The sequence below is a fragment of the Panthera onca genome, chromosome C1, assembly GCF_046562875.1.
Source record: "Panthera onca isolate mPanOnc1 chromosome C1, mPanOnc1 haplotype 2, whole genome shotgun sequence".
Lineage (NCBI taxonomy): Eukaryota > Metazoa > Chordata > Mammalia > Carnivora > Felidae > Panthera > Panthera onca.
This window is the reverse complement of record NC_138346.1, coordinates 170,973,732-170,999,192: the sequence shown is the minus strand read 5'-3', so window position 1 is coordinate 170,999,192 and position 25,461 is coordinate 170,973,732. Positions and strand designations below refer to the sequence as shown.

Here is a 25,461-nt window from a genome sequence, read left to right as displayed (position 1 = left end):
CTAGAATGAGCCAATCAAATTATACCTTTATGTGGCCACTTGTGAATGCCCTGCCCAAAAAATGTTCAAAGCTTTTAAGTAAGTTATAAAGTCAACCAAAAAGGCCAAGCAAGCATTTAATCCAGCCTTTGCTGGTGAGCTGAAGTGGAAATTTTCACTCAGATGACAAACGGTGCAGTTTCTTGCAACTGTTCAAAAAAGATCTTCTCTGCATTGTGCCTTGCTCGAGTCATTCAGCCCCGATGCGGCACAGCAGACTGCCACATGGTGCATTCGGTTCAGCAAGCATTGAACTGTCTCTGATTCTAGGCAAGGGAACATATTCAGGTGATGGTGTTAATTATTATGTCCATGACTTACTCCATTTTTCAACACAAAATGATTCCTGTTTGAATGAGGCAATGAAAGGAATCAAGTTTCATATCTTTGCAAAATGGTGCTCTCTTTGGCTTATTTGTTGTTGCAAATAGTATTGACCCTCACAGGAGTAGAAAATAGAGCCACATGCTTGATCAGTTTTGACCACTTTTCATTAAACTTTGAGACTTTCCTCAAAACCCCCAAAGAAGTCATTTCCTAATGGGACTATCAAAGACCCTATCGTCTATTTTTTTTTTTTTTTAATATTTATTTATTTTTGAGAGAGACAGAGTGTGAGTGGGGAAGGGGCAGAAAGAAAGAGGGAGACACGGAATCTGAAGCAGGATCCAGGTTCCAAGCTGGCAGCACGGACCCTGATGCAGGGCCCGAACCCATGAACTATGAGATCATGACCTGAGCTGAAGTCAGACGCCCAACTGACTGAATCACCCAAGCGCCCCCAAAGACCCTGTGTCTCAAGTGCCCCTGTTACATGGAGATCGTCATCAACATCATGAATTGAGCAGTGGTGTTTATATTTGTGCTTTTTTTTTTTTATTCTTTGAGTTGCAGTTTACTTTTTTATATTTGCACTTTTAATGGATGTGTTAGGCATATCACCAATATATGACCTTTTTAAGCTTTTTCTCCTGAATTTCTCAACTGTATTTTCAGCATCCTAGAAAGAAATGTGTGTATTAAATTTATTTGGCAAATGCTTATTTGAGAGCGGAACCCGTGATTTATTTTTTTAATTTATTTTTTATTTTATTTTTTTTAACGTTTGTTCATTTTTGAGACAGAGAGAGACAGAGCATGAACAGGGGAGGGTCAGAGAGAGGGAGACACAGAATCTGAAACAGGCTCCAGGCTCTGAGCTGTCCGCATAGAGCCTGACGCGGGGCTCGAACTCACGGTCCGCGAGATCATGACCTGAGCCAAAGTCGGCCGCTTAACTGACTGAGCCACCCAGGTGCCCCAGAACCCGTGATTTATATTGCACTCCTCTATAGAAAGTTTTTATGCCAGGTAATTTTGTTTGACTTAATAACATAACTACATTTCACCGTAGCATCTCATATTATTTTTCCACATTCCAAAACAAACATGTTTGAAATTGGGGGTCATCCCATCAGTTCACTAAGTTTATTATCATGTGTTGTTTTCTTTTTCCCTGTATTCCATTTGTACTTCCCTAATGCCGTTATTTCATAATGGCACCTAAATTTTTCTGATGGTACATTTGCATATTAATGATATAAAAATGTAGTTTTTTCATAAGAAATATGGAGTCTTCTACTTTCCTTGAGGATGCAGTCATCCTGGTGAGCTTTTGTTCTTGCTAATGATATGTTTACAGAGATATAGTTCTGTGCTATTTAAAAAACAGTAAACCTTGGGGCACCTGGGTGGCTCAGTCGGTTGGGTGTCCGACTTCAGCTCAGGTCATGATCTCACTGTCCATGAGTTCGAGCCCCACGTCAGGCTCTGTGCTGACAGCTCAGAGCCTGGAGCCTGCTTGCGATTCTGTGTCTCCCTCTCTCTGGCCCTCCCCCACTCACACTCTGTCTCACTCTCTCTCTCAAAAATAAAAACAAACATTAAAAAAAAAAAAAAAAAAAACAGTAAACCTTACGAGTGGCAGCTGACATCGTGTCCCACCCCAGAGCTTCTGCTATTCAACTTCAGCTGGTTTTTCCCATGGGAGAAAGTAGGTCCAGTGTGGATAGGTATTCTGACTTGTCAGGGAGGCAAAATATTTTAAGATCCTTCAGGACAGGAAGTGTATGCCTGTAGACCCACCAGTTTTTGACGCTGACTTGGATTGTGGTGTGTATTAAATAGAGGTATAGGGGCGCCTGTGTAGGTCAGTCCGTTGAATATCCGACTTCGGCTCAAGTCATGATCTCACGGTTGGTGAGTTCGAGCCCGGCGTCGGGCTCTGTGCTGACAGCTCAGAGCCTGGAGCCTGCTTCAGATTCTGTGTCTCCCTCTCTCTCTGCCTCTCCCCTGCTCATGCTCTGTCTCTGTCTCAAAAATAAATAAAAATATTTTTAAAAATTTAAAAATATAAATAAATAAATAAATAAATAAATAAATAAATAAATAAATAGAGGTATAAATATTAAGCACTCACAGTGTCTGTTCGTATACAAAACATTACATATATGTTGATGTGTGATTAGTATTGTTTTTTATTTAAATGAAACATTTCTGAGACTTGCTCATTTATTCCAAAATTAATTTATGTCTTTAGACTCTATAGTAAAGGTGAAGAAAATTTAATTTTAAATTATATCCAGACAGAGGTGGGGTTTTTGTTGTTGTTGTTGTTATGTTTTGGCTTTTAAATTATCCCAAGGCAGGCAGTTTCTTTACATTTCTGGGAAAGGAGATTTTTTTTCTTAGAATCTTCATGTTAATTATTAGATTCTATGGCAAAATTATTTGTGTTAGTTATTCGTGGAGCCTTTTAAAAAAATCACTAAAACTGTTGTATTTTCCTAAGATGTTTCATGGATTGTTTTATAAGAAGAAGTGAGTACAAAAGTAATCTATGCTGTTGGCACCATCGATAATTAGAATTGTTTCTATGAAATGGAGCTGTTTCATGTGTAAACATTTATTGAGTGCAAGCATGTAATGGGTTCTTCCTGAGCATTATGTATAGTGATAATAGTGATCAATCATTAAATCCCAGCTCTCACTGAGCTTTTATCCAGGACTGCGACTAGATTTATAATTCATCTTCCTGCTAACAGTAATGCTGAGATAGTTATGGAGTATGCACAGTGTGCTAGATAACATACTTGAACTGGGGTACAGTGAAGAAAAAGGTAAACCTACCAAATAAATGGTGCATATCATGTTCTAGAGACTAACATAGGTTGCCCCTAAAACTGTATTTTGGAAACTGAGATGTGTGGATGACAGTCGATGTCATGACTTTCTTTTTTAGTCTTCTCTGTCTTCACTTTGTGGAGCTACACCAGCTTGGGAACTTACTGCTCTTTGATGTTACACACACACACACACACACACACACACACACACAATATTTGGGGTTATCTAACTTGTAGTATTTTTCAAATTGTATTGTTGGCCTTGAACTCTACTTCTCAGGTCTTTACTTTTTAGATGAAGTCAGAGACTTAGTTAAGTAAGATTTTAACTGTTTAAAGAAATAAGTATAATGACTGTGACATTTAAATGTTTTATCCCTTTTCCTTCCCCCCCCCTTTTTTTTTTGTGGTCCTAGGTTGTTCCTACTGTGCATAACAAGGCCAACATAATCGCTAGTAACCAGGACCAAAACACCGAAGAAAAAAAAGAAAAGGTAACTTGAACCTCTCAAACCTTTAAAAAGTGTTTTGGTGTCTTCTTGCATATCTGAGCTGCAGTTAATAAGAATGGTTTTTTAATTAGCATCAGGGTAGAAGGACCATACTAATGTTTCCTTCCTGAGAATATAACTGGTTCTGGCCATGAAGAAGGCCAGAAAAGTAGTGAAACAGGTGCAAAACCATGATGAAGCACCAGTCATCCATTGTCATCTTTGTCTTTCTTTGCTGTTCAGCTGGGCTGGTTGTCTGTCCATTCGTAGAAAATGCTTCTCACTCTTGGGACTTTCTGGGACAGCGATCTTGCTGTTGTCTCAGCCTGGAAGTCCATTTCCCACATTGTTCTTCCTTTTATCCTTCAAGGAGAAGCTCAGAGGTCATCTCTCTGAGAAAACATTCCTTACCATCGATCAGAACCAGTCATCCATTCCTGTTTTCCCGCCTCTATTTTAGTAGAATTAGGTGATCTACAATTTATTTTAGAATATGGTATCTGGTAGGGAGTAATTTTCGTTTTTCCCCATCAAGATAACTAATTATCCTACTATTTTAAAATAGGCCCTCCTTTATCTACTGACTTATAGTGAAACCTCTATCCTATCTCAGGTTATCAGGGGGAGTCAGCTTCTGAGTTTCCTCTTTGTTCCCCAGGTATGTCCCAGTACAAATGCTGCACTAGCTCAATTATTAAAGCCTAATAATAAATCTTGTTTTCTAGTAGAGCAATTTCCTTTACATATTTCTTCTTCCTTAGAAATGTCTTACCTATTTGTGTCCTTCTTTTTCATATGAGTTGTAGCTCTAACTTGTCAAATTCCACAAAAAAAAAACGTCTTTGAGGATTTTGATAGGAACTGTGTCATATTGGTAGATTAATTTGTAAAGAAGTTATATCTTTATGATATCTAGTCTTATTAATCATTAACATGGTATATCTTCCTGTATATTCTTTTATTTCTTTGAATTTTTATAATTTTGTTCAGAAAGGTATTGTAAATCTTTCAGTTGATTTATTCCTAGATACCTTTAGATTTTGTATTGCCTTTATTTTTTTTTTGTTTTTGTTTTTTGTATTGCTTTCAAATATTTTAAATTGCATTTTCTGTTTGTTGCTAGTGTATAGACATAAAATTGATTTTTACATATTTATTCAACATCTTATAACATTATACTGTTATTCTTTTATAAAATAAAATAATCCAGTGAAGAACATTGGGAAAACCAAAAGGGTGAAACAAAAAAAATAAAATCTCCCATAAACCCACCACCTAAGGATAAACTTATTAAATATTGTATGTAGAGCTTTCTAGTATCTTTATGTCCTCCATAAGTGTACATAAAGTAATTTTAAGAATGTGAATCTCAAATTCTAATACTATGTAAATTTTTATTTCTGGATTTTCTGTATAGGTAATAATAATCACTGTGGATAAAGGCAGTTTTCTTTTCCCCTTTGTTCCAATCTTTTTCTTATTCTATCTGCTGAAACTTCCATTGTGTTTACTAAAGAAGTAATGATAGCTAACATTTTTGTGTTTCCTCCTGATATTTAAGAAATTGCTTTTAATAAAGGTGCCTGGGTGGCTCAGTTGGATAAGTGTCCGACTTTGGCTCAGGTCATGATCTTATGATTTGTGGGTTCGAGCCCCATGTCAGACTCTGTGCTGACAGCTCAGAGTCTGGAGCCTGCTTTGGATTCTGTGTCTCCCTGCCTCTGCCCCTCTGCCATTTGCACTCTCTCCCTCTCTCTCTCAAAAATAAATAAACCTTAAAAATTTTTTTCTTAAGAAATTGTTTTTAATATTTCACCATTGAATATGATGTGTTCTGTAAGTTTTTGTAATAATCCTTCAGGTTAAGGGGCGCCTGGGTGGCTCAGTCGGTTAAGTGTCCGACTTCAGCTCAGGTCACGATCTCGCGGTCCGTGAATTCGAGCCCCGCGTCGGGCTCTGGGCTGATGGCTCAGAGCCTGGAGCCTGCTTCAGATTCTGTGTCTCCCTCTCTCTCTGCCCCTCCCCCGTTCATGCTCTGTCTCTCTCTGTCCCAAAAATAAATAAACGTTAAAAAAAAAATTAAAAAAAAATAATAATCCTTCAGGTTAAGGAAGTATCCCCTTTCATTCTTATTTTGCTAAGAATTTTTTGTCACGAATGGCATTGGCATTGAATTTCATCACATGTATTATCTGCATTCACTGAAATAATTGTGTATGTATAATGTATTTTTCTCCTTGAATCCCTTACTGTGGTAACTTACATTAATAGATTTTTTTAACGTTGAACCAATCTTGAATTCTTGAATTAAACTTAATCTGGTCATGATCTTTTTCACACATTAATTTTTCTGGCATTATTTCTTTTAGGATTTTTGCATCTGTGGTTAGGAATGAGATTGGCTAGGGATTTATGTACTATCCTATCTGCTTTTGAATAGATGAGACTACCAAAATGGATGGTAGGCGTGTTTCTTCTTTTTCAGTTCTCTGTGTAAAATGGTAATTATTCATTCCTTACATCTTTGGTCACACTAGCCTGTAAAGCCAGTTTGGGCCTGTGTTTTCTTTCTTTTTTTTTTTAAATTTTTAAAATGTTTTACTTATTTTTGGGAGAGAGACATAGAGTGATAGAGAGGGAGGCACAGAATCTGAAGCAGGCTCCAGGCTCTGAGCTGTCAGCACAGTGTCCAATGTAGGGCTCAAACCCATGAGCTGTGAGATCATGACTTGAGCCAAAGTCAGACATTTAACCAGCTGAGCCACCCAGGCACCCCTGGGCCTGTGTTTTCTATGTGAGAAAATCTAAAATATTGATTCAGTTCTTTAATAGTTATGGAACTATTCACATTTTCTATTCTAGAGTCAGTTTGGGTTACTGGCTCTTTTTTGGGAATACTGATATCACTTAATTTTTACATTTTTTGGTATAAAGTTGTTTATGTATTCTCTTAGCTTGAATTATATATGTTCTATCCATAGTTCTTTTTCATTGTGAATATAGTTTAATTTTTTACTTCTTTCTTAATTAATTTTGAAGATAATTTTCATTTAATTTATCTTAAAAAAACTTTATTGAGGTAATAGTTGACATTACCTTTGTTTCAAATGTATAATTCCTTTATGTAGGTGTTTATGTATGTATGTATATTTGTATGTATTTTGAAGTTTATTTATTTGACATAGAGAGCACAAGCAGGGGAAGGGCAGAGAGAGAGAATCCCAAGCAGGTCACACTGTAGCACACAGCCCAAGGTGGGGCTCGATCTCACAAATAGTGAGATTGTGACCTGAGCTGAAATCAAGAGTCAACGCCTAATCGACTGAGCCACCCAGGCACACCTATAATTCCTCTATTTAAAGTATTAATTTTTGAACTGCGTTAGTCATCTCTGTTTATCTTTATTCTGCTTAATTTTGTTCTCATCTTTATACTGCCTTACTTTGTTTGCTTTTATTCTTCTACTCCCCCCACTCCCCACTGTAATCTTTAGAGAGTTATAGAGATTATTAATTTTGAGCCATTTTTTTTTTTAATAATCATTTAAGACAAGTCCCTCTTTACATTCCGAGATTTTAGGTTGAATTTCTGTTGTTCAGTAGTTAGGTTTGTTGTTGTTTTTTTTTAAGTCCCCGTTTCATGTCTTTTTTACCCAAACTTACTTAGAAATGTATTTTTAAATTTCCATATGACTATTTTTAAAAACCTTTTATTTTCTCATGGATTTCAGTTATAATCAGAGATTGTGGTTTATATAATACTCTTTTTAAAAAATTTTTTTTAAATGTTTTCATTTATTTTTGAGATTGAGAGAGAGCATGAGCAGGGGAGGGGCAGAGAGGGAAGGAGACACAGAATCTGAAGCAGGCTCTAGGCTCTGAGCTGCCAGCATAGAGCCCGACTTGGGGCTCAAACTCATGGACTGTGAGATCATGACCTGAGCTGAAGCCAGATGCTTAAGCGACTGAGCCACCCAGGCACCCCAATACTCTTTTTTTTTTTTTTTTTAATGGAAGCAGCTGTGTTCCTTTTGTTATCTCTCTCTTTTTAAAAAAAAAAAAAAGTGTATTTCTGAGAGAGAGAGAGAGAGAGAGAGAGAAAGTAAAGAGAGAGAGAAAGAGAGTGCAAGCAGGGTAGGGGCAGAGAGAGAGAGAGAGAGAGAGAGAGAGAGAGTCCCAAGCAGGCTCTAAGCACGGAGCCTGATGGTAGGGCTCGAACTGTGGAATCGTGAGATCATGACCTGAGCCAAAATCAAGAGTCAGACATCCAGGTGCTCCTATGTAATACTCTTTTGCATTAGCTGAGACTTCTTATGGCCTATCACATTTTCTGTTTATTATAAATGTATATTTGTGATTAAAATGATAGGATAAGGGGTGCCTGGGTGGCTAAGTTAAGTGTCTGGCTCTTGATTTCAGCTCAGGTCATAATCTCACAGTTGGGGAGATCGAGCCCTGTATTGGGCTCTGTGCTGAAAGCCCAGAGCCTGCTTGGGATTCTCTCCCCCTCTCTCTCTGCCCCTTCCTTCCCCATGGGTGTGCTCACTTTCTCTCTCTCACAAAATGAATAAATAAACATAAAGGAATAGGATAAAAAAATTTAAGATTTTATTTTTAAGTATCCTCTACACCCATAGTGGGGCTCAAACTCATAACCCCAAGATCAAGAGTACATGCTGCAGTGACTGAGCCAGCCAGGCACCCCTAGCATTAATAGTTATTGGGTATGGGTTTATATACAAAGTCACTAGGGCAAAGTAGTTAGTTAAGTTACTCAGATATTCGTTGTACTTACTGATGTATTTTGGAAGGGGGTCAGGGCAATCTAACAATCTCCCATTTGATAGTAAAATCAGTCTATTTGTTGTATGTTTTTTTAAGTTTTTACTTTTAAAAAAATGTTTTAACGTTTTATTTATTTTTGAGAGAGAGAGAGAGAGAGAGAGAGAGGGAAAGAGCAAGCGAGCAAGCAATTGAGGGGCAGAGAGAGAGGGAGACACAGAATCTGAAGCAGACTCCAGGCTCTGAGCTGTCAGCACAGAGCCCAACACGGGGCTGGAACTCACAAACTGTGAGCTCGTGACCTGAGCTGAAGTCAGACACTCAACCGACTGAGACACCCAGGCGCCCCTTATATGGTTTTTATTTAATATCTTTTAAAGTTCATTTATTAGGTGTGTACATATTTTAAATTTTTATACCTTTACTCTATGTGGCATTATATAATAATGCTATAACATATATTTCATCTAATATCACTGAGTCTGGTCCAGCTCTCTTTTTGTATTTGCCTGGTTTTTGGCTTTAAATTTTTTCAGCCACATACAGAATAAATTCAGGTCTCTAGCCTGAGTGAGTCTGGGCTTGTAAGAAATTCTCAGGGAACACCGTTTTCCTATTTTCTTTTTCTTTTTCTTTTTCTTTTTTTTCCTTCTACATCAACTTAAGGCCAGGGTCAGGAAATATCCCAACTATCTTCTGTAGTCAAGATTTTGGTTTGTTGGTTCGATTTGTCTTTAACTTCACTCATTGCAGGTTTCACCCTGTTTAAAAAAAAAAAAAAAGCTATAACTGAGTTTGAACATTTATTTATAGACATGTATGTGGGGATCATTCAAGGATCCTTAAGGATTTGGGAGGAAGGGTTCTTGAAAAGGATAAGAAAAAGTAGCATAGTTCCCTTACCAAATTATAGAATTGTTTTAACCTGGTTGGTTACCTTCTTTGAATTCAGATTTTAATCACATAGATTATAGTCAGGTTATCAGCATATGCTGTGTGTTCAGGATTCTAGTTTGATTTTGGCACCTTTTGGTAGACACAGATAATATGTAGATTCTGGAAGACCATAGTTTTTGCTTCTAGAAATATTATGTGGAGGAATCTAGGTCATTACTTGCAGAAATCTTTCTCAGCCTTTTGCAAGTAATAGCCTTCATTTGAAGGGATTAAATGTCTAGAATATAAAACCAATGCTGACAAAAAGGAGATTATGAGAATGGGGCACCAGGGAAAGGGGCCAGAAGGAGGGATTAAGACAAAGCATGGAGAAACTTTTGGGATTGATGGTTATATTCATTATCATGATTGTGATGATGAATTCAAATTGTATACTTTAAAATGTGTGCAGTTTTTTATGTCAGTGTATCACAGTGAAGTTTTTAAAGACAGACAAAAAGTCCCTGCCCTTCTGGGAGCTTACATTCTAGCTGGGGCAAGGCAAACAATATAGAGTTTAGTGACTGCCACCTAAAGCAATTTGGGGACAAGACATGAAGACCCACAAAATGTGGCATTGGAAGGGGGCTGGAAAAGAAACTCCATGAAGACAGGGAGCTCATCTATCTCAATATTGCCCTATCCCATTGCCCAAAACACTGCCTGGTGCTTAACAGACACAGAGTACGTACATACTTGTTGAATGAATAAAAACAAAATAAAAAATCTCTGGCTTTACGTCACCAAGAATTGGCACATGCCCTCTGGGCAAGTGCCACCTTCTTGTGCACCACTTGACCTTCTGATTTGGGATTTATGGTCGTTTCTGGTTTCAGTCATATGTTGCAAAAACACATTTTTGAAATTTTATCTGTCATCTTTGTGTGGTTAAGGTGGTTTTCTCAGAATATTTAGTCTATTCTGTTGTTGGAATTTTGTTAATTTGTATCTTGATTCAAAGATCTGAGCTCTTCTCAAATGTCTGCTGGAAACCCATAGTGTGGCCCATTACTACTGTGCAGAGCAGTCCAGGGAGATGAAATCATAAAGGAAGCAGGGAAAGGATTAGTCTGTGGGGACACAGATAATAACCACACACATATGAATAAACTGGTTACTAACTTAATTGGTTTGGGGAACAGGTAGTTAGGTGATTCAGGATAATTCCACATAAGATCCTAGGAAAGAGAAAGATAAATATATGATTCTTACCAACTTTGGCCTGTTCCATTAAACTAAATTGAGTCTCAAAGAAACCAGGATATTTGCATTCAGAAAAAAAAAAAAAAAATCCAGTTAGAGCTTGGTAGTACCAAAAGTCAGTGAAGTTCTGTCCAGCTGAGTTCTTTGGTTCAGAGAATGACTAACCACTGAGTTAACTTTGCAGTGAGAGAAGTCTGATCAGTATCAGCATCTCCCCTTACGGGATGATGTTTCAGTGGTTACAGGATGTACCTTACCATGTCTCTTATCTGAAATTATAGTTTACATGCTAAGCACTATACTACATTCTAAAATAACAAAGCACCTTTACTCCAAGAGGTGCACAGATGAATGTGACACATAGTGAAATAACCAAAAGTACAATTGCGATGAAAAAAGCATGCCTGGGATACTATGGGAGCACAGGCAGACAGACTTCCCAAAGTTGGGAGGTCAGATGATTACAAATTATATTATCTCTTTAAAAATCTCCTTTAGGTAGGTGATGGGCATTGAAGAGGGCATCTTTTGGGATGAGCACTGGGTGTTGTATGGAAACTAATTTGACAATAAATTTTGTATAATTAAAATAAAATAAAATAAAATAAAATAAAATAAAATAAAATAAAATAAAAATCTCCTTTAAAATTGTCATCATTAGAAGTAATTCCTTTTAGGGGCATCTGGGTGGCTTAGTCGTTTGAGCATCCGACTCTTGGTTTCCGCTCAGGTCATGGTCCTTAAGCCATGGGATTGAGGCCTGCGTTGGGCTCCATGCTAAGAGTGGAACCTGCTTGAAATTCTCTACCTCCCCCTCTCCCTCCCTCCCTCCCTCCCTCCCTCTTCCCCTCTCCCCTGCTCACACTCTCTCATAAAATAAGGTAAAATAAAATTCCTTTTATGCATTGTTTCCTCAATACAAAAGCAGTGCTTATTCTCTAGAATTACAACCTTAAGAGAGACAATAAATGTCACCTGAAACCAAATACTAGGAAAGGTGTAGGCTAGAAATCTAAATTTTGGCTGCTTTTCATCACGGAGTGTGAAATGACAGATCAGGATTCATAGACATACTAATACTCACTATATGCTTGTAACTCCTTGGCATTTTCCTTCTAAAACTTGCTTCAGTGTTACTTCATATACTCTTTTTCTAAAGGAGTCATGGACGCTGATACAAGTAGGAGATGTTCTTTCACAGAGAAGTAGTCTCCTGTTGTTCTCTTTATTTTCTTTTTATGTACTACCCAAATGCAAATATTGTGTCCAACCAAACATAATAGTCCTTAAAAATACAGTCTTGTTAGGGGCGTCTGGGAGGCTTAGTCAGTTGAGTGTCTGACTTCAACTCAGGTCATGATCTCATGGTTTGTGGGTTTGAGCCCCACGTCGGGCTCTGTGCTGACAGCTCAGAGCCTGGAGTCTGCTTCAGATTCTGTGTCTCCCTCTCTCTCTGCCCTTCCCCTGCTCTCGCTCTGTCTCTGTCTCTGTCTCTGTCTCTCTCTCTCTCTCTCTCTCTCTGGCCCTCTCAAAAGTAAATAAACATTAAAAAAAAATACAGTCATGTTAAACTTATAAAAATGTATCTATACCAAGTAAGTACGTAAACTGAGTACATTAAAAAAAAATTTTTTTTAACATTTATTTATTTTTGAGAGAGAATGAGACAGAGTATGAGCTGGGGGAGAGGCAGAGAGAGAGGGAGACACAGAATCTGAAGCAGGCTCCAGGCTCTGAGCTGTCAGCACAGAGCCCAACACAGGGCTTGAACTTAGGGACCGCAAGATCATGACCTGACCCAAAATCGAAAGCTTAACCAACTGAGCTACCCAGGCACCCCATGAGTACATTTTATTGTATGTAAATTATTCCTTCATAAGGTTGATGTTAAGACTCACATCTATTTCAAGTGAGAAATCTGGACTTGCTCGAGTCTGGGGCTAAGGAGAACCTCATGAAGGTTTTTGCAAAGATCAGAATGATCTTTTGTGACCCTCCTGGTGGCACTTAGAGTGTTACAAGATGTGCTCTTTGATTATTCTTAACAGTAACAGGTGATACAGTTTTCTATCACTATACTCCACATTGTGCTAGGTCTTAGAATTGGCTGACAATACTCTGCAATGTGTAAATATTTGTGATATTCTTTTATATATTATATGTATGCATACGTGGCATGTAGACATGTGGGGATCATGCAACATTGGTATAAATGTTTTTAGTCTTATTTTGCTTTATACTCCACATCAGTAAGATCAAGGATATTAGGGAGAAAGTATAGCTGTTTCTAAATTCACCAAATCACTTTGATTTTGTGAATCTGAATTGTTATATTAAAATGCCTCTGAGTTTGTGGTTTCTATGGAAAGGTATTTTGGTTTTCAGTTAAAAGGCTGACACATCTAAGGTCATGTGAGGTTAGTTTTACTATTTTCTGGAAAACTGGGAATATTAGATTTAAATAATGCTTATTAGTCTGTATAAACCAATCAGAAAGAGATTTTTTTTTTTTTTTCTAATTTATTAGCACCCTCTGAAGGTAGGAAAATATTTCTCACAATGAGAGGGTAGGGGCTTTTCTCACTTTCAGATACGCAGAGATTTTTCGGCTTCTACCCTATAGCTTGAGCCATAGGACAAATGTAGATAGAAATGTACATACCCACTGGTCTTCATGTCAGAAAGCTTTTCTTTCCAGTGGACTCAAGACCTGTTATTGTACAAAAACACCAACAGGGAAATAAGGACTAACAACCTATTTTCAATTGTCTCTCAACCTGGAGAATGGATCCCCGTAGAACCAATATATAATGAGTCCTCAAATACCACTAAATTGTCAGACTGTAAAACCCAAACTCCATTTACTACTCCTGCTAATGGGAAATAATTCACAGCCCAAGTGACCTATGAAATTATGTAATATGTACAAGGGCCAGTTATTTACTTACCTCATTAAGGAGGGAACCACCAAGATAGCCTGGTTCTGAGAGAATTGGAGAGAGTGAAGTATTTATTAGTTGTTCAGAGAATGCATGAGTAAGATTCAAATTTAGATACAAAACTGGTTAACATCTTGACAGGGCAATAAAGCTATAACCTTTGGAGTTATCCTTTTTACAGGACTAAAATAATTTGCATCTCTACCAGACAAAATTACTATGCAATGCTATTGGACAAGAACCTTTTCCATTACTGTCATTTTTCTAGAAGTTAATATGTTAGACCTAAGCAGCATGACTGGCAAGCACTTATTTGCTCATTCGGACTATAGTGTTGGGAGACCTGCTTTATACCAGGCACTGTTCTTGCAACTAAGGATACCACACTACTATTCTCTGCTCTCATGGAGATTATATTCACCTGGCCTCCTTGTATGTCCCTTGCTCCATCCTTCATTGCCACCAAGAGAGCCTGGCCCTCCCTACAACCTTCCCTTATGAGCAGTAGAAATATGCCCCAGGTATCTGGCAACCCACAATCAAACGATAGGGTGACCAGGACATGCTTATCCTATATTCTGAGTGTTGGTACTACATGGATGGAACTAGAGGGCATTATGCTAAGCGAAATTAGTCAGAGAAAGACAAATATCATAGGACTTCACTCATATGAGGACTTTTAGATATAAAACAGGTGAACATAAGGGAAGGGAAGCAAAAATAATATAAAAACAGGGAGGATGGACAAAACATAAGAGACTCTTAAATATGGAGAACAAACAGAATGTTAGTGGAGGAGTTGTGGGACGGGCGGTGGGGGGGGCTAAATGGTAAGGGGGCATTAAAGAATCTACTCCTGAAATCATTGTTGCACTGTATGCTAACTAACTTGGATGTAAATTTAAAAAATAAATTAAAAAAGTGTTCGTAGAAGTTAATTTTAATAAAATCAGTGGTGTAACAGTTTCCTCTTAAATATGTTTTTTAAATGACATTAAAGAGTTCATATCTCTTAATATTAAAAGCTGTCTGTCCTTGTCCCAAGTATTGTCTTAGACCTAGAATGATCTGGTTCAGAGGAAAAGGTTTACTTCTTGACTCTTCAGTTAACCCACTTTTAAGTTTTTTCAAGCAAGAATAAAGACGTAGCATGATCACACTTCTGTATTCTTTTGTTGCTTAATCTTAAATAAATTTGGGTGTGTGTTTTTCTTTGTGGATCTCAGGTAATGTTTTCTGCTTTGGAGGAATTTATTACAGGCCTGCTTTCTGTAATGGACATTTACTGGATTGTATCCTGCCATTAGTGGTTTTGTCATATAAAGCATAATTGAATGTACTCTATTGAAACCCTGTAGCAAACAAATCTTAATCTAGTTATTTTGATATTTGTGGAGTGCTTGGATCTATCAGCTCCTATTCTTTTTAGCAGCTTGGATCTCTCCGTAAACTTTAGCATGTTTTATTTTTCCCAGCGTTCAAGAAAATGTCTACATTCTGTGAAGGTAATCTGACCGTAGAGTTCCGTTCTACTTTAAGTCTGAGGCAGATATTTATATGCTGTATCATTTGGTGGCTAAATTTAAAGAATACGTCTACAGAAATACAAAAAAGTATTCATCATAAAGATTTGTTTTTTAAAACCTTAAAATGTGTATGTTGACTATCTGCAAATTACAGATGAATATTTTTACAGTTAGAAAATCTTGGTATTTCATTTCAACTATATAAGAATGAGATCTGTGTCTTCTGCAATTGAGTAAACAGTTTAAATAGTTATAGAATTAATATAGTGGATAGTTTTTACATTGATTTTGAAATGTCTTTCATTTGAATTATTTGGTTAATAACTGTAAATAAAATATATATAATTGGCATTCTCACTGGGGAAAGGAATGTATTCTTCTGGGCAGGTCAACCGTCTTAAATGTTGCTTTTGAATTCCTATTTTTCTATAGTAGTATGTTTATATCACAGGGTCACTTACATAATAACATAAATATAAGAAGACAAATTGTATTTGTTTCACAGCCCTTCTTATGTGACTGAAATTGGATACAGTCAAAATATTTAGATTATCTTCTTATCCTGTTTGTCATTGAGGAAGAGGACTGTGCAAAGGCAATTAACCTTTCTCTCAAATTTTGCATTTTCAGAGACCAGGAACCGCTCCACCTCCAATGAAACTTCCACCTCCTTATAAAGCTCTGTCTGATGACAGTGACGAAAATGAAGAATATGCATTTACCGACAGTGAGTTCCTTTTCATTCTTTGCAGTGAATGCAGAATTTATTAAATTGTGCTTTCATGATGGCTGTCAGTTATCAATGCCATTCTGTGGGTTCTTAGAAAATGTGTATTAGCATGTCATGCTGAAAAAGACAATTTACGTCTCCTTAATTTTTCACTTAATTTACTAAACTTTCCTCCTTTAATACTAATAGTAGAGTGAATGTCAAAGGCAACGGGTTATACAGTATTTTATCTACATTTCCTCCTACTGTTACTATTTGGTTGTGAACGGAAAAATGCTAAGAAGTCCTTTAACTTGCACTTTGACCCACAATAAGCAGAGTTGGATGTGGATGCCAGCTCTTGATGACTTTCTGTATTCAAACCGATGGTGATGTTGCTAATGCAAAATTACAGAAGGCTGGAGTCATATTCTCCTTTAGAATTCCTTTCATGATTTTCTTTGCATTAGCTGTATCAAATATACATTCATACATGTATTTAATGGAGGCTTTATTTAAAAGAATTTGCATTTCTTTTATGCATGTAAAGTATATACAGTTAGATCTGATTGCTATTGTACATGGAATTTCCTTTGGGGAGGGTGATGAAAATACCCTAAAATTAGATTGTGATGATGGTTGCACATTTTGTGAATTTAGTAAAACCCACAGGATTATGTATTTAAATGGGTGAACTTTATGGTTTGTGAAATACGTATTTATATATGTTCTTTTAAAAATAACCTTGTTCCTTCCACGATTTAAAAAAGGAGTTTGATAGAGAAATCGAAAGAGTTAAAATTCTGACTGCAGGACTTCTTAGTGTATGACCTTCAGCATGCCCTCTTGTATAAAAATCATGGTTCTTACTTCCCAGGGTTGGGGGTGAAGATTAAAATAAGGTGATAAAGCCTTTGGCTTGTCAAACAGTGAAATTTCAACAAGTATTATAGCTCTTACTAATAATTATTGTTAAGTTGATTTTGTAACGGTATTTTCCCAAATACTGTAATAAGTGTGTGGATTAAAATATAAATAGATATGTTTATAATCATTTAGTTGGCTTTATAAAAACTTGATTTGCACTTTGTGGTTTTAAAGAGCCCTTTCTCATGCAGCATTTTCTTCATTTATTCCACAAATCTTTGTTAAAAGCCAACTGCTTTTTACTAACGGTATTGAGTCTGTTATGAAATAAATAGTTTTATTGGGGTCACCAACTTGGAAGGGAGCGTACAAAGGCATTGGAACAAAATATGACAAGTGTGCTGTAGTGTTTTGGTTCTCAACCTCTTCTGGAGAGTTACACTGATGGATATGATTGATATGTGTATGCACATGTGTACCATAATCCCTTGTTCTGATATAGGTGTTAGGACAGCTGCAGCAGAGTGGAGATACTTGTTGGTTATTCATAATTTCCAGGATGCTAGAATGCCCATATTTGCATAGTTAGGAAATCTGGTTTAGGCATGTGATAAAGACAATGTTCTAATCCTAGTTCTATTTGTGAATTCAGGGACAAGTGAATTAACTCCTTCATGGCTCACACTTGCTCATCTATAAGTGGGGGAAGGGATGTCTTATGATAACCTTCTTCACAGCGTAGTTATAACCTGAGGAGAAAAGCATTTAAAGAGCTTAGTATAAGGATGTGATATCAAGTAAACACTCTGGTGTCCATATGTCAGGCCTTTATCTATTATTAACTCAGTTAACGTCTAACAACTAACCTGTGAGGTCTCTAATTATACAAATAAAGAAACTGAGGCTCAGAAAAATTAAGGAATGTGTTCCAAAGTTACACAGCTAGTAAGTAGTGGAAATGGAATTTGAACCCAGACTCTCTGATTCCAGAGCCTGTATTATCATCTATACTTCCTGTTACTTAAATCTCATTTAGTATAGCAGAAGTAGGTACAAAGTGGTTAAGATTATCCAGTAAATATGGCTTTGATGCCATAAGACAGTAGCACCCTCCCCAAAGTTCCAAGTTGGCATACATGTTTTTCATACATGTGCACAAACACATTCACATATTAGTGGGGTTCAGGAAACGCCATTTTACACTGAATGCAGAAAAAACTTCTAATTGTTAAGTCATCCAACTGTAAAGTTTCACAGATTCTCCAGCAAATATATTTAGGCTGTGAATATGACTTTCCATTTGTTTTGCTCCCTAATTTTATTTTCCCAGCGTACTTTTCCCTTTCTTCAGAAGGGTTTGAACCATATGGGGTATTAGATGGTTCACATTTTAAATATAGGTGAGCCTAAACCCTCTAGCTTCTTATATTTCTTTGTGAAGTGGATCCCATGGCTTTTTTTCTTTGTTCCTTAACTCTTATTAAATGACTACTCTGCTCATCCATCCAAAACTAAAAGTAGATTGGTTCACTGTTTTATCAGATTCTTACTGTCCCAAATCTAAGCATTTCTTTTTAACGGTTGTGAAAGTATGATTTTCTGACTTTCCCATGGTCCAGGACTATGAAGTGGATGGCTGGAATCCAAGCCTTAGGCCCACTAGAAAGTGATGATTGTATTAGGTCACAGACATGAGACACATAGGATTTTAAAGTGTAGTTACAATCTAACTTAGGTGATCTTTGGTAATTACTTCTTTATAAACTTCATTTTTGAGTGGATATTATAGGTGGGCAGAGATTGTTCTAGGTGTTGGGAACATGACAGAGGAACAAGATCTCTCTCATTGGCTTATATTCTAGTAGGAGAGAAAGATTATAAACAATGAGATAGATTAAATATTGATAAATAGTCTGAATAACTAAAATAAAACAAAGTAGTGAGAATAAATGCTTTGCAGGAGTCAACATTAAGTAGAATAGGAAACAACGGCCAAGATAAGACCAAAGTGACAAGAAGGAGCCAGACATACAAAGAGCTCATATAATCCTATAGATCTGAGTTTTAATCAGACTGTGATCCATGGTAACCTATATCTTACTTAACAATCGGGTATAGATGTGCCCACACACACACACACACACACACACACACACTTACATGCATATATAATTGAAATAAAAGTTTCACAAAATATTACTTACCTTTATAACATATGAAAGAACTTTATTATTTTTCTTTTTTTTTTTTTTTAAGTTTATCTATTTAGAGAGAGAGAGGGAGCATGAGCAGGGGAGGGGCGGATAAAGAGGGAGAGAGAGAGAGAATCCCAAGCAGGCTCTGTACTGTCAGCCCAGAGCCTGATGTGAGGCTCAAAATCAGGAACCGTGAGATCATGACCTGAGCCATAATCAAGTGTCTGTCGCTTAACCTACTGAGCCACCCAGGCACCCCTCTATTTCATTTTTTAAAATGCTGTTTGCAACTCAGTTTATTTCTTGACTGTTTAATAAGTTGCAACCTGTAGTATGGAAAACACTAATCTAGAAGTCTGGCTTTCAAACTTCAGAGTCATCAGAAGCATCTAAAGAGCTTGTTAAAAGCACTAGCTGCTGGGCCCCCTCCCAATTTCTGATTCCTTACATCCGGGAGGACTTGATAATTTGCATTCCTAATTATTTCCCAAGTGATGCTGATACTCCTCATCCAGGGACCATATTCTGAAAACTATTGATCTAGGTAGTATTTTAAGTCATGGGAGCTGGTGAGTTTACTTAGGACTGATGTATAGACAACAACAGGAAGCTAACCCAGCATGGGCCTCACGAGCCAGCAAAGGAGCATCCTAGCACACTAGCATTTCCAGGAGATTGTAGAGTTAGGCAGTTTAAGAGAAGAATATGTTTCAAGAAGGCCTCTGTCCCTGAACTTCAGTAGCCAAATATGGAATGATGCTGAGAGTTTATGGAGGTTAGAATCATGGAAGTAACCATTGAACTTAACAACATAAAATTGTTAAGAAGAAAAAGAATACTTGATAAAATACTGTACAGATTGTTGTGAGAATTAGATGTGACAACTAATATAGATAGTATGGTACATAATAGCTATTTATATTATAGATCCTTTATCTTGCATAGTTGAGCATAATTCATGACATTCTGGTATCTAATTATAGGAAGGCTTCTAACCATCAATTGAATGAACAGTGCTGAAAATTTTTTTTAATTATTTTTTTTAATGTTTATTTTTGAGAGAGAGAGAGACAGAGACAGAGCACAAGCAGGGGAGGGGCAGAGAGAGAGGGAGACATAGAAACCGAAGCAGGCTCCAGCCTCTGAGCTGTCAGCACAGAGCCTGACATGGGGCTCGAACTCATGAACCGTGCGTGACATCATGACCTGAGTCGAAGTTGGACACTTGACCAACTGAGCCACCCAGGCACCCCAAAAAGTGCTGACATTTTAATTAAGGATTATGAAACAATTATGAATTAAGAAACAGTATCCACATAAATGCTTAGCTATTGAAAACTACTATTATCACACCGACAGGATTTATCCAAGGGAAGTTGCCAATGTAGAGAACTTCCAACTTAACTTTATGGTAATTGTCTTTAATACCTGAATTAAAAACTAGATTGTCTTGACAAAGGTTTAAGATCACTGAGGGCATGAAGTGTCACTCAGTTGACTATCACATGGTGACTTTCAAATCTTCATTTTTAGCCATCCTCTTTCACATCCTGACATGTTTTCAGTTGGCTGCCAGAAAGATATGATGTCTTTTTTTCTTCTAGCATTTTAAATCTTTTGTGCAAAACAAAATGTGTTTTCTTCCTGAAGGCTGACCTTTTTCCTTATATTCTCAATTTTTCATAAAGCCCTTACTCCAGACTGAAGCTTCACGTCTGTTTGTGGTCTCTCTTCCTCAGTTAATCTTCATTATCAATTTCTCCCACATTTGTAGCTTCCTTTGCATTTTTATTGCCACAATTTTAGTGGCTATATAGTTGTAGTCACAATTTATTGAGTACCTACTATGTGTCATACATTTCCCCAATTCTTTAAATGCTTTCTCTTTTGATTTACAGAAGAGCTCTAAAAGGATATCTTGTCTTTGGGCTGATTTCAGCTTAATCTCACCTTCTTTGGAAAACCTTGCCTCATTCCTCATTCTAATATATATTCTTGTATTTTTTTTTATAACACAATGAAATGTGATTATTTATGTGATTATTAGTTTGTCTTTCCCTTCAAGTTCCATGAGTCGAGTGATCCTCTCTGTTTGGGCCTGGCACATTATAGAAACTCCGTATTTGGGACAAATTAATGACAGAGGGTGTGTAACTTGGATAGTGATGTTGGGGGTGTGATGAAAATCCAGGTCCGCTCATAGTGCTTTAGAGATAGTCTTTCTACTGAGCTGTGCCATCCATCTAGTTTCAGAGCCTTCTGTCCAGAGCAACTTGCCTTCTCTTTGCCAATATGCCACCCCTCACCTTATCTAAAAGGAGTGATCCCCACAGAGAGAAGCCACTATCTAGAAAAAGTCCCACTTTTGATCCCAGACATTAAACGCTTTTATATCCAGTCTTTCTAACCTGTTGGTATTCATTATTTAAACTACATTTTTAAACATCAAGGAGCAGAAGGTTTTGGAATGACTTTTTGTAACCTATAAGAGCATAATCATAGAGAAGCAATGAGAATCATACAGTAGACATGTTTCTTGATGTATATTAGGTTCTAGAAACTCAGAATATAATTGACTTCTCTGACACTTGGCTTTTAAATGGTATAGCAGAGATGAATGGAACTGCATGCTGAAGGCCTCTTAAAGCCTTTTTTTTTATACTTTAATTTCAGAATAGCATACTCTCCTTAGGTGCTTTGTTTTTCCCCCTCAATTTTTTTTTCTTTTGCTCTGATTCCTTCCCCACCCTCATAAAATTATATGTTCTAATATAATATTTGGTAAAAAGAATTTATTTTGGTTAAAGTTTAGAGGGGATGCCAGGGGCGCCTGGGTGGCTCAGTCGGTTAAGCATCCAACTTCGCCTCAGGTCATGATCTCATGATTCGTGAGTTCAAGCCCCGCATTGGGCTCTGTGCTGACAGCTCAGAATCTGGAGCCTGTTTCAGATTCCGTGTCTCCCTCTCTCTCTCTGCCCCTCCCCAATTCATACTCTGACTCTCTCTCTCTCTCTCTCTCTCTCTCTCTCTCTCTCTCTCTCTCAGAAATAAATAAACATTAAAAAAAAAATTTTTTTAATGTTTAGAGGGGATGCCTTTTTAGAAGATTACAGCTTTAGGGCACCTGGCTGGCTCAGTTGAAGGAACATGCAACTCTTGACCTTGGGGTCATGAGTATGAGCCACAGGTTGGGTATAGAGATTTCTTAAATAAAATCAGAAAAGAAAAAAAAAAGAAAATACAGCTTCATTGAGATATAATCCACATTACTATATAACTCATCTACTTAAGGCATGTAGTTCAATGGCTTTTAACACAGAGTTCTTCAACCATCACTACTGTCAATTTTAGAACAGTTAGAACATTTTAATCACCCATCCCCCACAATATTCCTACTCATTAGCAGTCACTCCCATATTTATTCAGAAATTCTTTACATCCATATATAAAATATACACACATAGGGGCGCCTGGGTGGCTCAGTCGGTTGAGCAGCCGACTTCGGCTCAGGTCATGATCTTGCACTCCGTGAGTTCGAGCCCCGCGTTGGGCTCTGTGCTGACAGCTCAGAGCCTGGAGCCTGTTTCAGATTCTGTGTCTCCCTCTCTCTCTGACCCTCCCCCGTTCATGCTCTGTCTCTCTCTGTCTCAAAAATAAATAAACGTTAAAATATATATATATATACACACACATATATATTTTAATTTTAAAAAAGATTTTGTAGATACTCTGCATGTGTTCCCATGGATTGGGTTGGGGAACCTGCCCCAAACCCTCCTTCCTTTTACCAAAAATTGAAATCTGCATCTAAATTTGGAAGAAGACAAGGATATGTTACTGTCCTCAAATCTAGCAGTGCTTTAAATCTCACCTCCTCTGCCCAGGGGAAAAAAAAAAAAAAATTTAGAGAACAAATTATTATTCACAGATGGTATAGTAGTCAATCTTAAAAATTCAAAACCTTAAAAAACTTTTTGGCAACAGTAAGTAAGGCTATATATGAGTTGCACATATGAAAATATTGGCTAATCAGTTTCATCTATTTAAAAATATAAAAATTTTCTCTCCCCCCTTTTTTTAATGTTTATTTATTTTTGAGAGAGAGAGAGAGAGAGAGCGAGCATGAGAGGGGGAGGGGCAGAGAGAGAGGGAGACACAGAATGCGAAGCAGGCTCCAGGCTCTGAGCTGTCAGCACAGAGCCCTATGCGGGGCTCGAACTCACAGACCACGAGGTCATGACCTGAGCTGGAATTAGATGCTTAATGCACTGAGCTACCCAGGCACCCCTTTGTAAAAATATTCTAATAGTGATAACAGAAAAACTAGAAAATATCTAGGAATAATACAATTAGAAATGTGAAACTCATGGCAGTGATCCATAAGTTTGTCATTTACTCTTTGGCACTGTGACAAAAACTCTAAAACTACTCTCCCCCCCCCCCCCCAAAAAAATGTATGTGGATACACAAAACCATTGTCACCTGTGCACACACCCTCACACACATACCTACACTCACACTCACTCACCCATACACACACACACACACACACACCCACCCCTACCTCATTTCGAGTAGGCATCATTTTGCCTGTTTAGTGAAAGTCCTGAAGCCCATTTAAGAATTCATGGACCACAGGTTGACAACCTCTATAGTTTCTTTTTTTAAAGAAAACTGGAATTTTATTAAAGAAGATTCAGGGGAAAATTAGAGACATGTTCCTTTCCAGATTGGAAGAGGAAGTATATTAAAGATTTCAATTATTTTTAAATTAGTCTTTAAGATAATTTGAATCCAATTCCTAAATATATATAGCCCCTCCTTTTTTTTTTTAAATATGAGGATTTGATTGAAAATTGATTTGGAAATGAAACACTACACAGTTTTGGAAAGTGTCCCTCGTATCTGAATATATTCTAAATTGGTAGTTTTCAAACTGAATCTGGAACTTTCAGAAATGAGTGAGAGTGTTTTTGCTTGTCTAAATCAGCTTTTCTCAACCTTGGCACTCTTGCCATTTTGACCAGATAATCCTTTGTTGGGTGGGGAAGGAGGCTGTTTTCTGCATTGTGAGATGTTTAACAGCATCTCTGGTCTCTACCCACTTGATGCCAGGAGCTCTCTCTCCACAAACTTGTGGTGACAGCCACAGATATCTCCACACATTGCTCAGTGTCCCCTGGTCCACAGGATGGGGGGTTCTACTGTCATTTATGAGGATGCCAAGAGCACTGCATTTTATGGAATAGTCCTCTACAATGGAGAATTATTCTGCTCAAAGTTCTGGGAGCACTCCTGATTAGAAACCTTGCTCAAACTACAGTAATTAGGGGCACTTGGGTGGCTCAGTCAGTTGAGTGTCCGACTTTGGTTCAAGTCATGATCTCACAGTTTGTGAGTTGGAGCCCCACACCAGGCTCGCTGCTGTCAGCCCAGAGCCCGCTTGGGATCCTCTTTCTCCCTCTCTCTCTGCCCCTCCTCTGCTCTCACTCTTTCTCAAAACAAATAAATAAAATAAAATAAATAAACTACAGTAATTAAATCCATTTAGTATTTGCAAATAAAGATGGTCTAGAAATAAACCCAGATGTCAAGAATTTAGAACATAAAAAATACATTTTTTGAAATAGAAATAGGATAGATTATTTGATAAATGATGGGGTATATAATAATTTGGGGAGAAAAATGTAGAGATCTCCATTTCTCATCAAAATTGCAATTTAATTCTGAATACTGTCTACTTCTAAACACTGAAAACATAAAAATACTGTAAAAAAATCTAAGGTTTTTTTAAGTTTACTTATTTTGAGAGAGATAGAGAGCAAGTGGGGGAAGGGTAGAAAAAGAAATAGGAGTTCTTATATACTGTTGGCAGGAATATGAATTCATGTACCTCTTTCTGGAGACCCATTTGGCAGCATGTATAAAAAATTTAAATGTGCATATTCTTTGACTGAATAATTCACCTTCCAGTGATAATAGCTTAAAGAATTCAATGCCCATGTGAATATATGTACATATACCTACAAAGATGTGTTCTACATTTTTCACAAATAGCAATTATAGCAGTATATATTATATGTAATTTATAAAATGCCCTTGATTAAGTTACTTACTCTAAACATTTCTAGACATTCGACTTGAAACAGGTTGCATCCTTTTGTTTGGATTCCTCATTTGTAAGATGGAAATAATAATAGTACTCCTTTGACTGGATTGTTTTGAGAGACTAGAAGAGTTAATGTATATAGCATCCTTCTACAGGAAGTGACACATAGGATGTATTCCAGAATGTGAGCTACTACTGTTTATTATCATCAATAGTAATACAACATTCTTCAGTGTTTGCCAAATATTGCCAATACAGGATGAAATTTCTGGCCTATGTACATATTAAAATTTTACCTAAAAATTACTATAGTTTAATTTTTTTAATGTTTGTAAAGTTTTTTCTTTTAGGTTTATTCATTTACTTTGAGAGAGACAGAGACAGTATGAGTGGGGGAGGGGCAGAGATAAAGGGAGAGGGAGAATCCCAAGCAGGCCCCCGGCTGTTAGCCCAGAGCCCAATGTGGGGCTTGAATTCACAAAACCACGAGATCATGACCTGA

General features: G+C 37.2%; 1 protein-coding gene across 3 annotated transcripts in view; it reads left to right on the top strand.

Moving 5' to 3' along the window:
* Positions 1-25,461, top strand: part of PATJ (PATJ crumbs cell polarity complex component) — a 361,686-nt gene that overhangs the window by 145,196 nt on the left and 191,029 nt on the right. For all 3 annotated transcript variants that reach the window (XM_078451845.2, XM_078451844.2, XM_078451846.2), the window contains exons 26-27: positions 3,620-3,697; positions 15,710-15,806. In XM_078451845.2, coding sequence (XP_078307971.2) covers positions 3,620-3,697; positions 15,710-15,806 — 175 coding nt within the window. The remainder of the gene's footprint in view (positions 1-3,619; positions 3,698-15,709; positions 15,807-25,461) is intronic.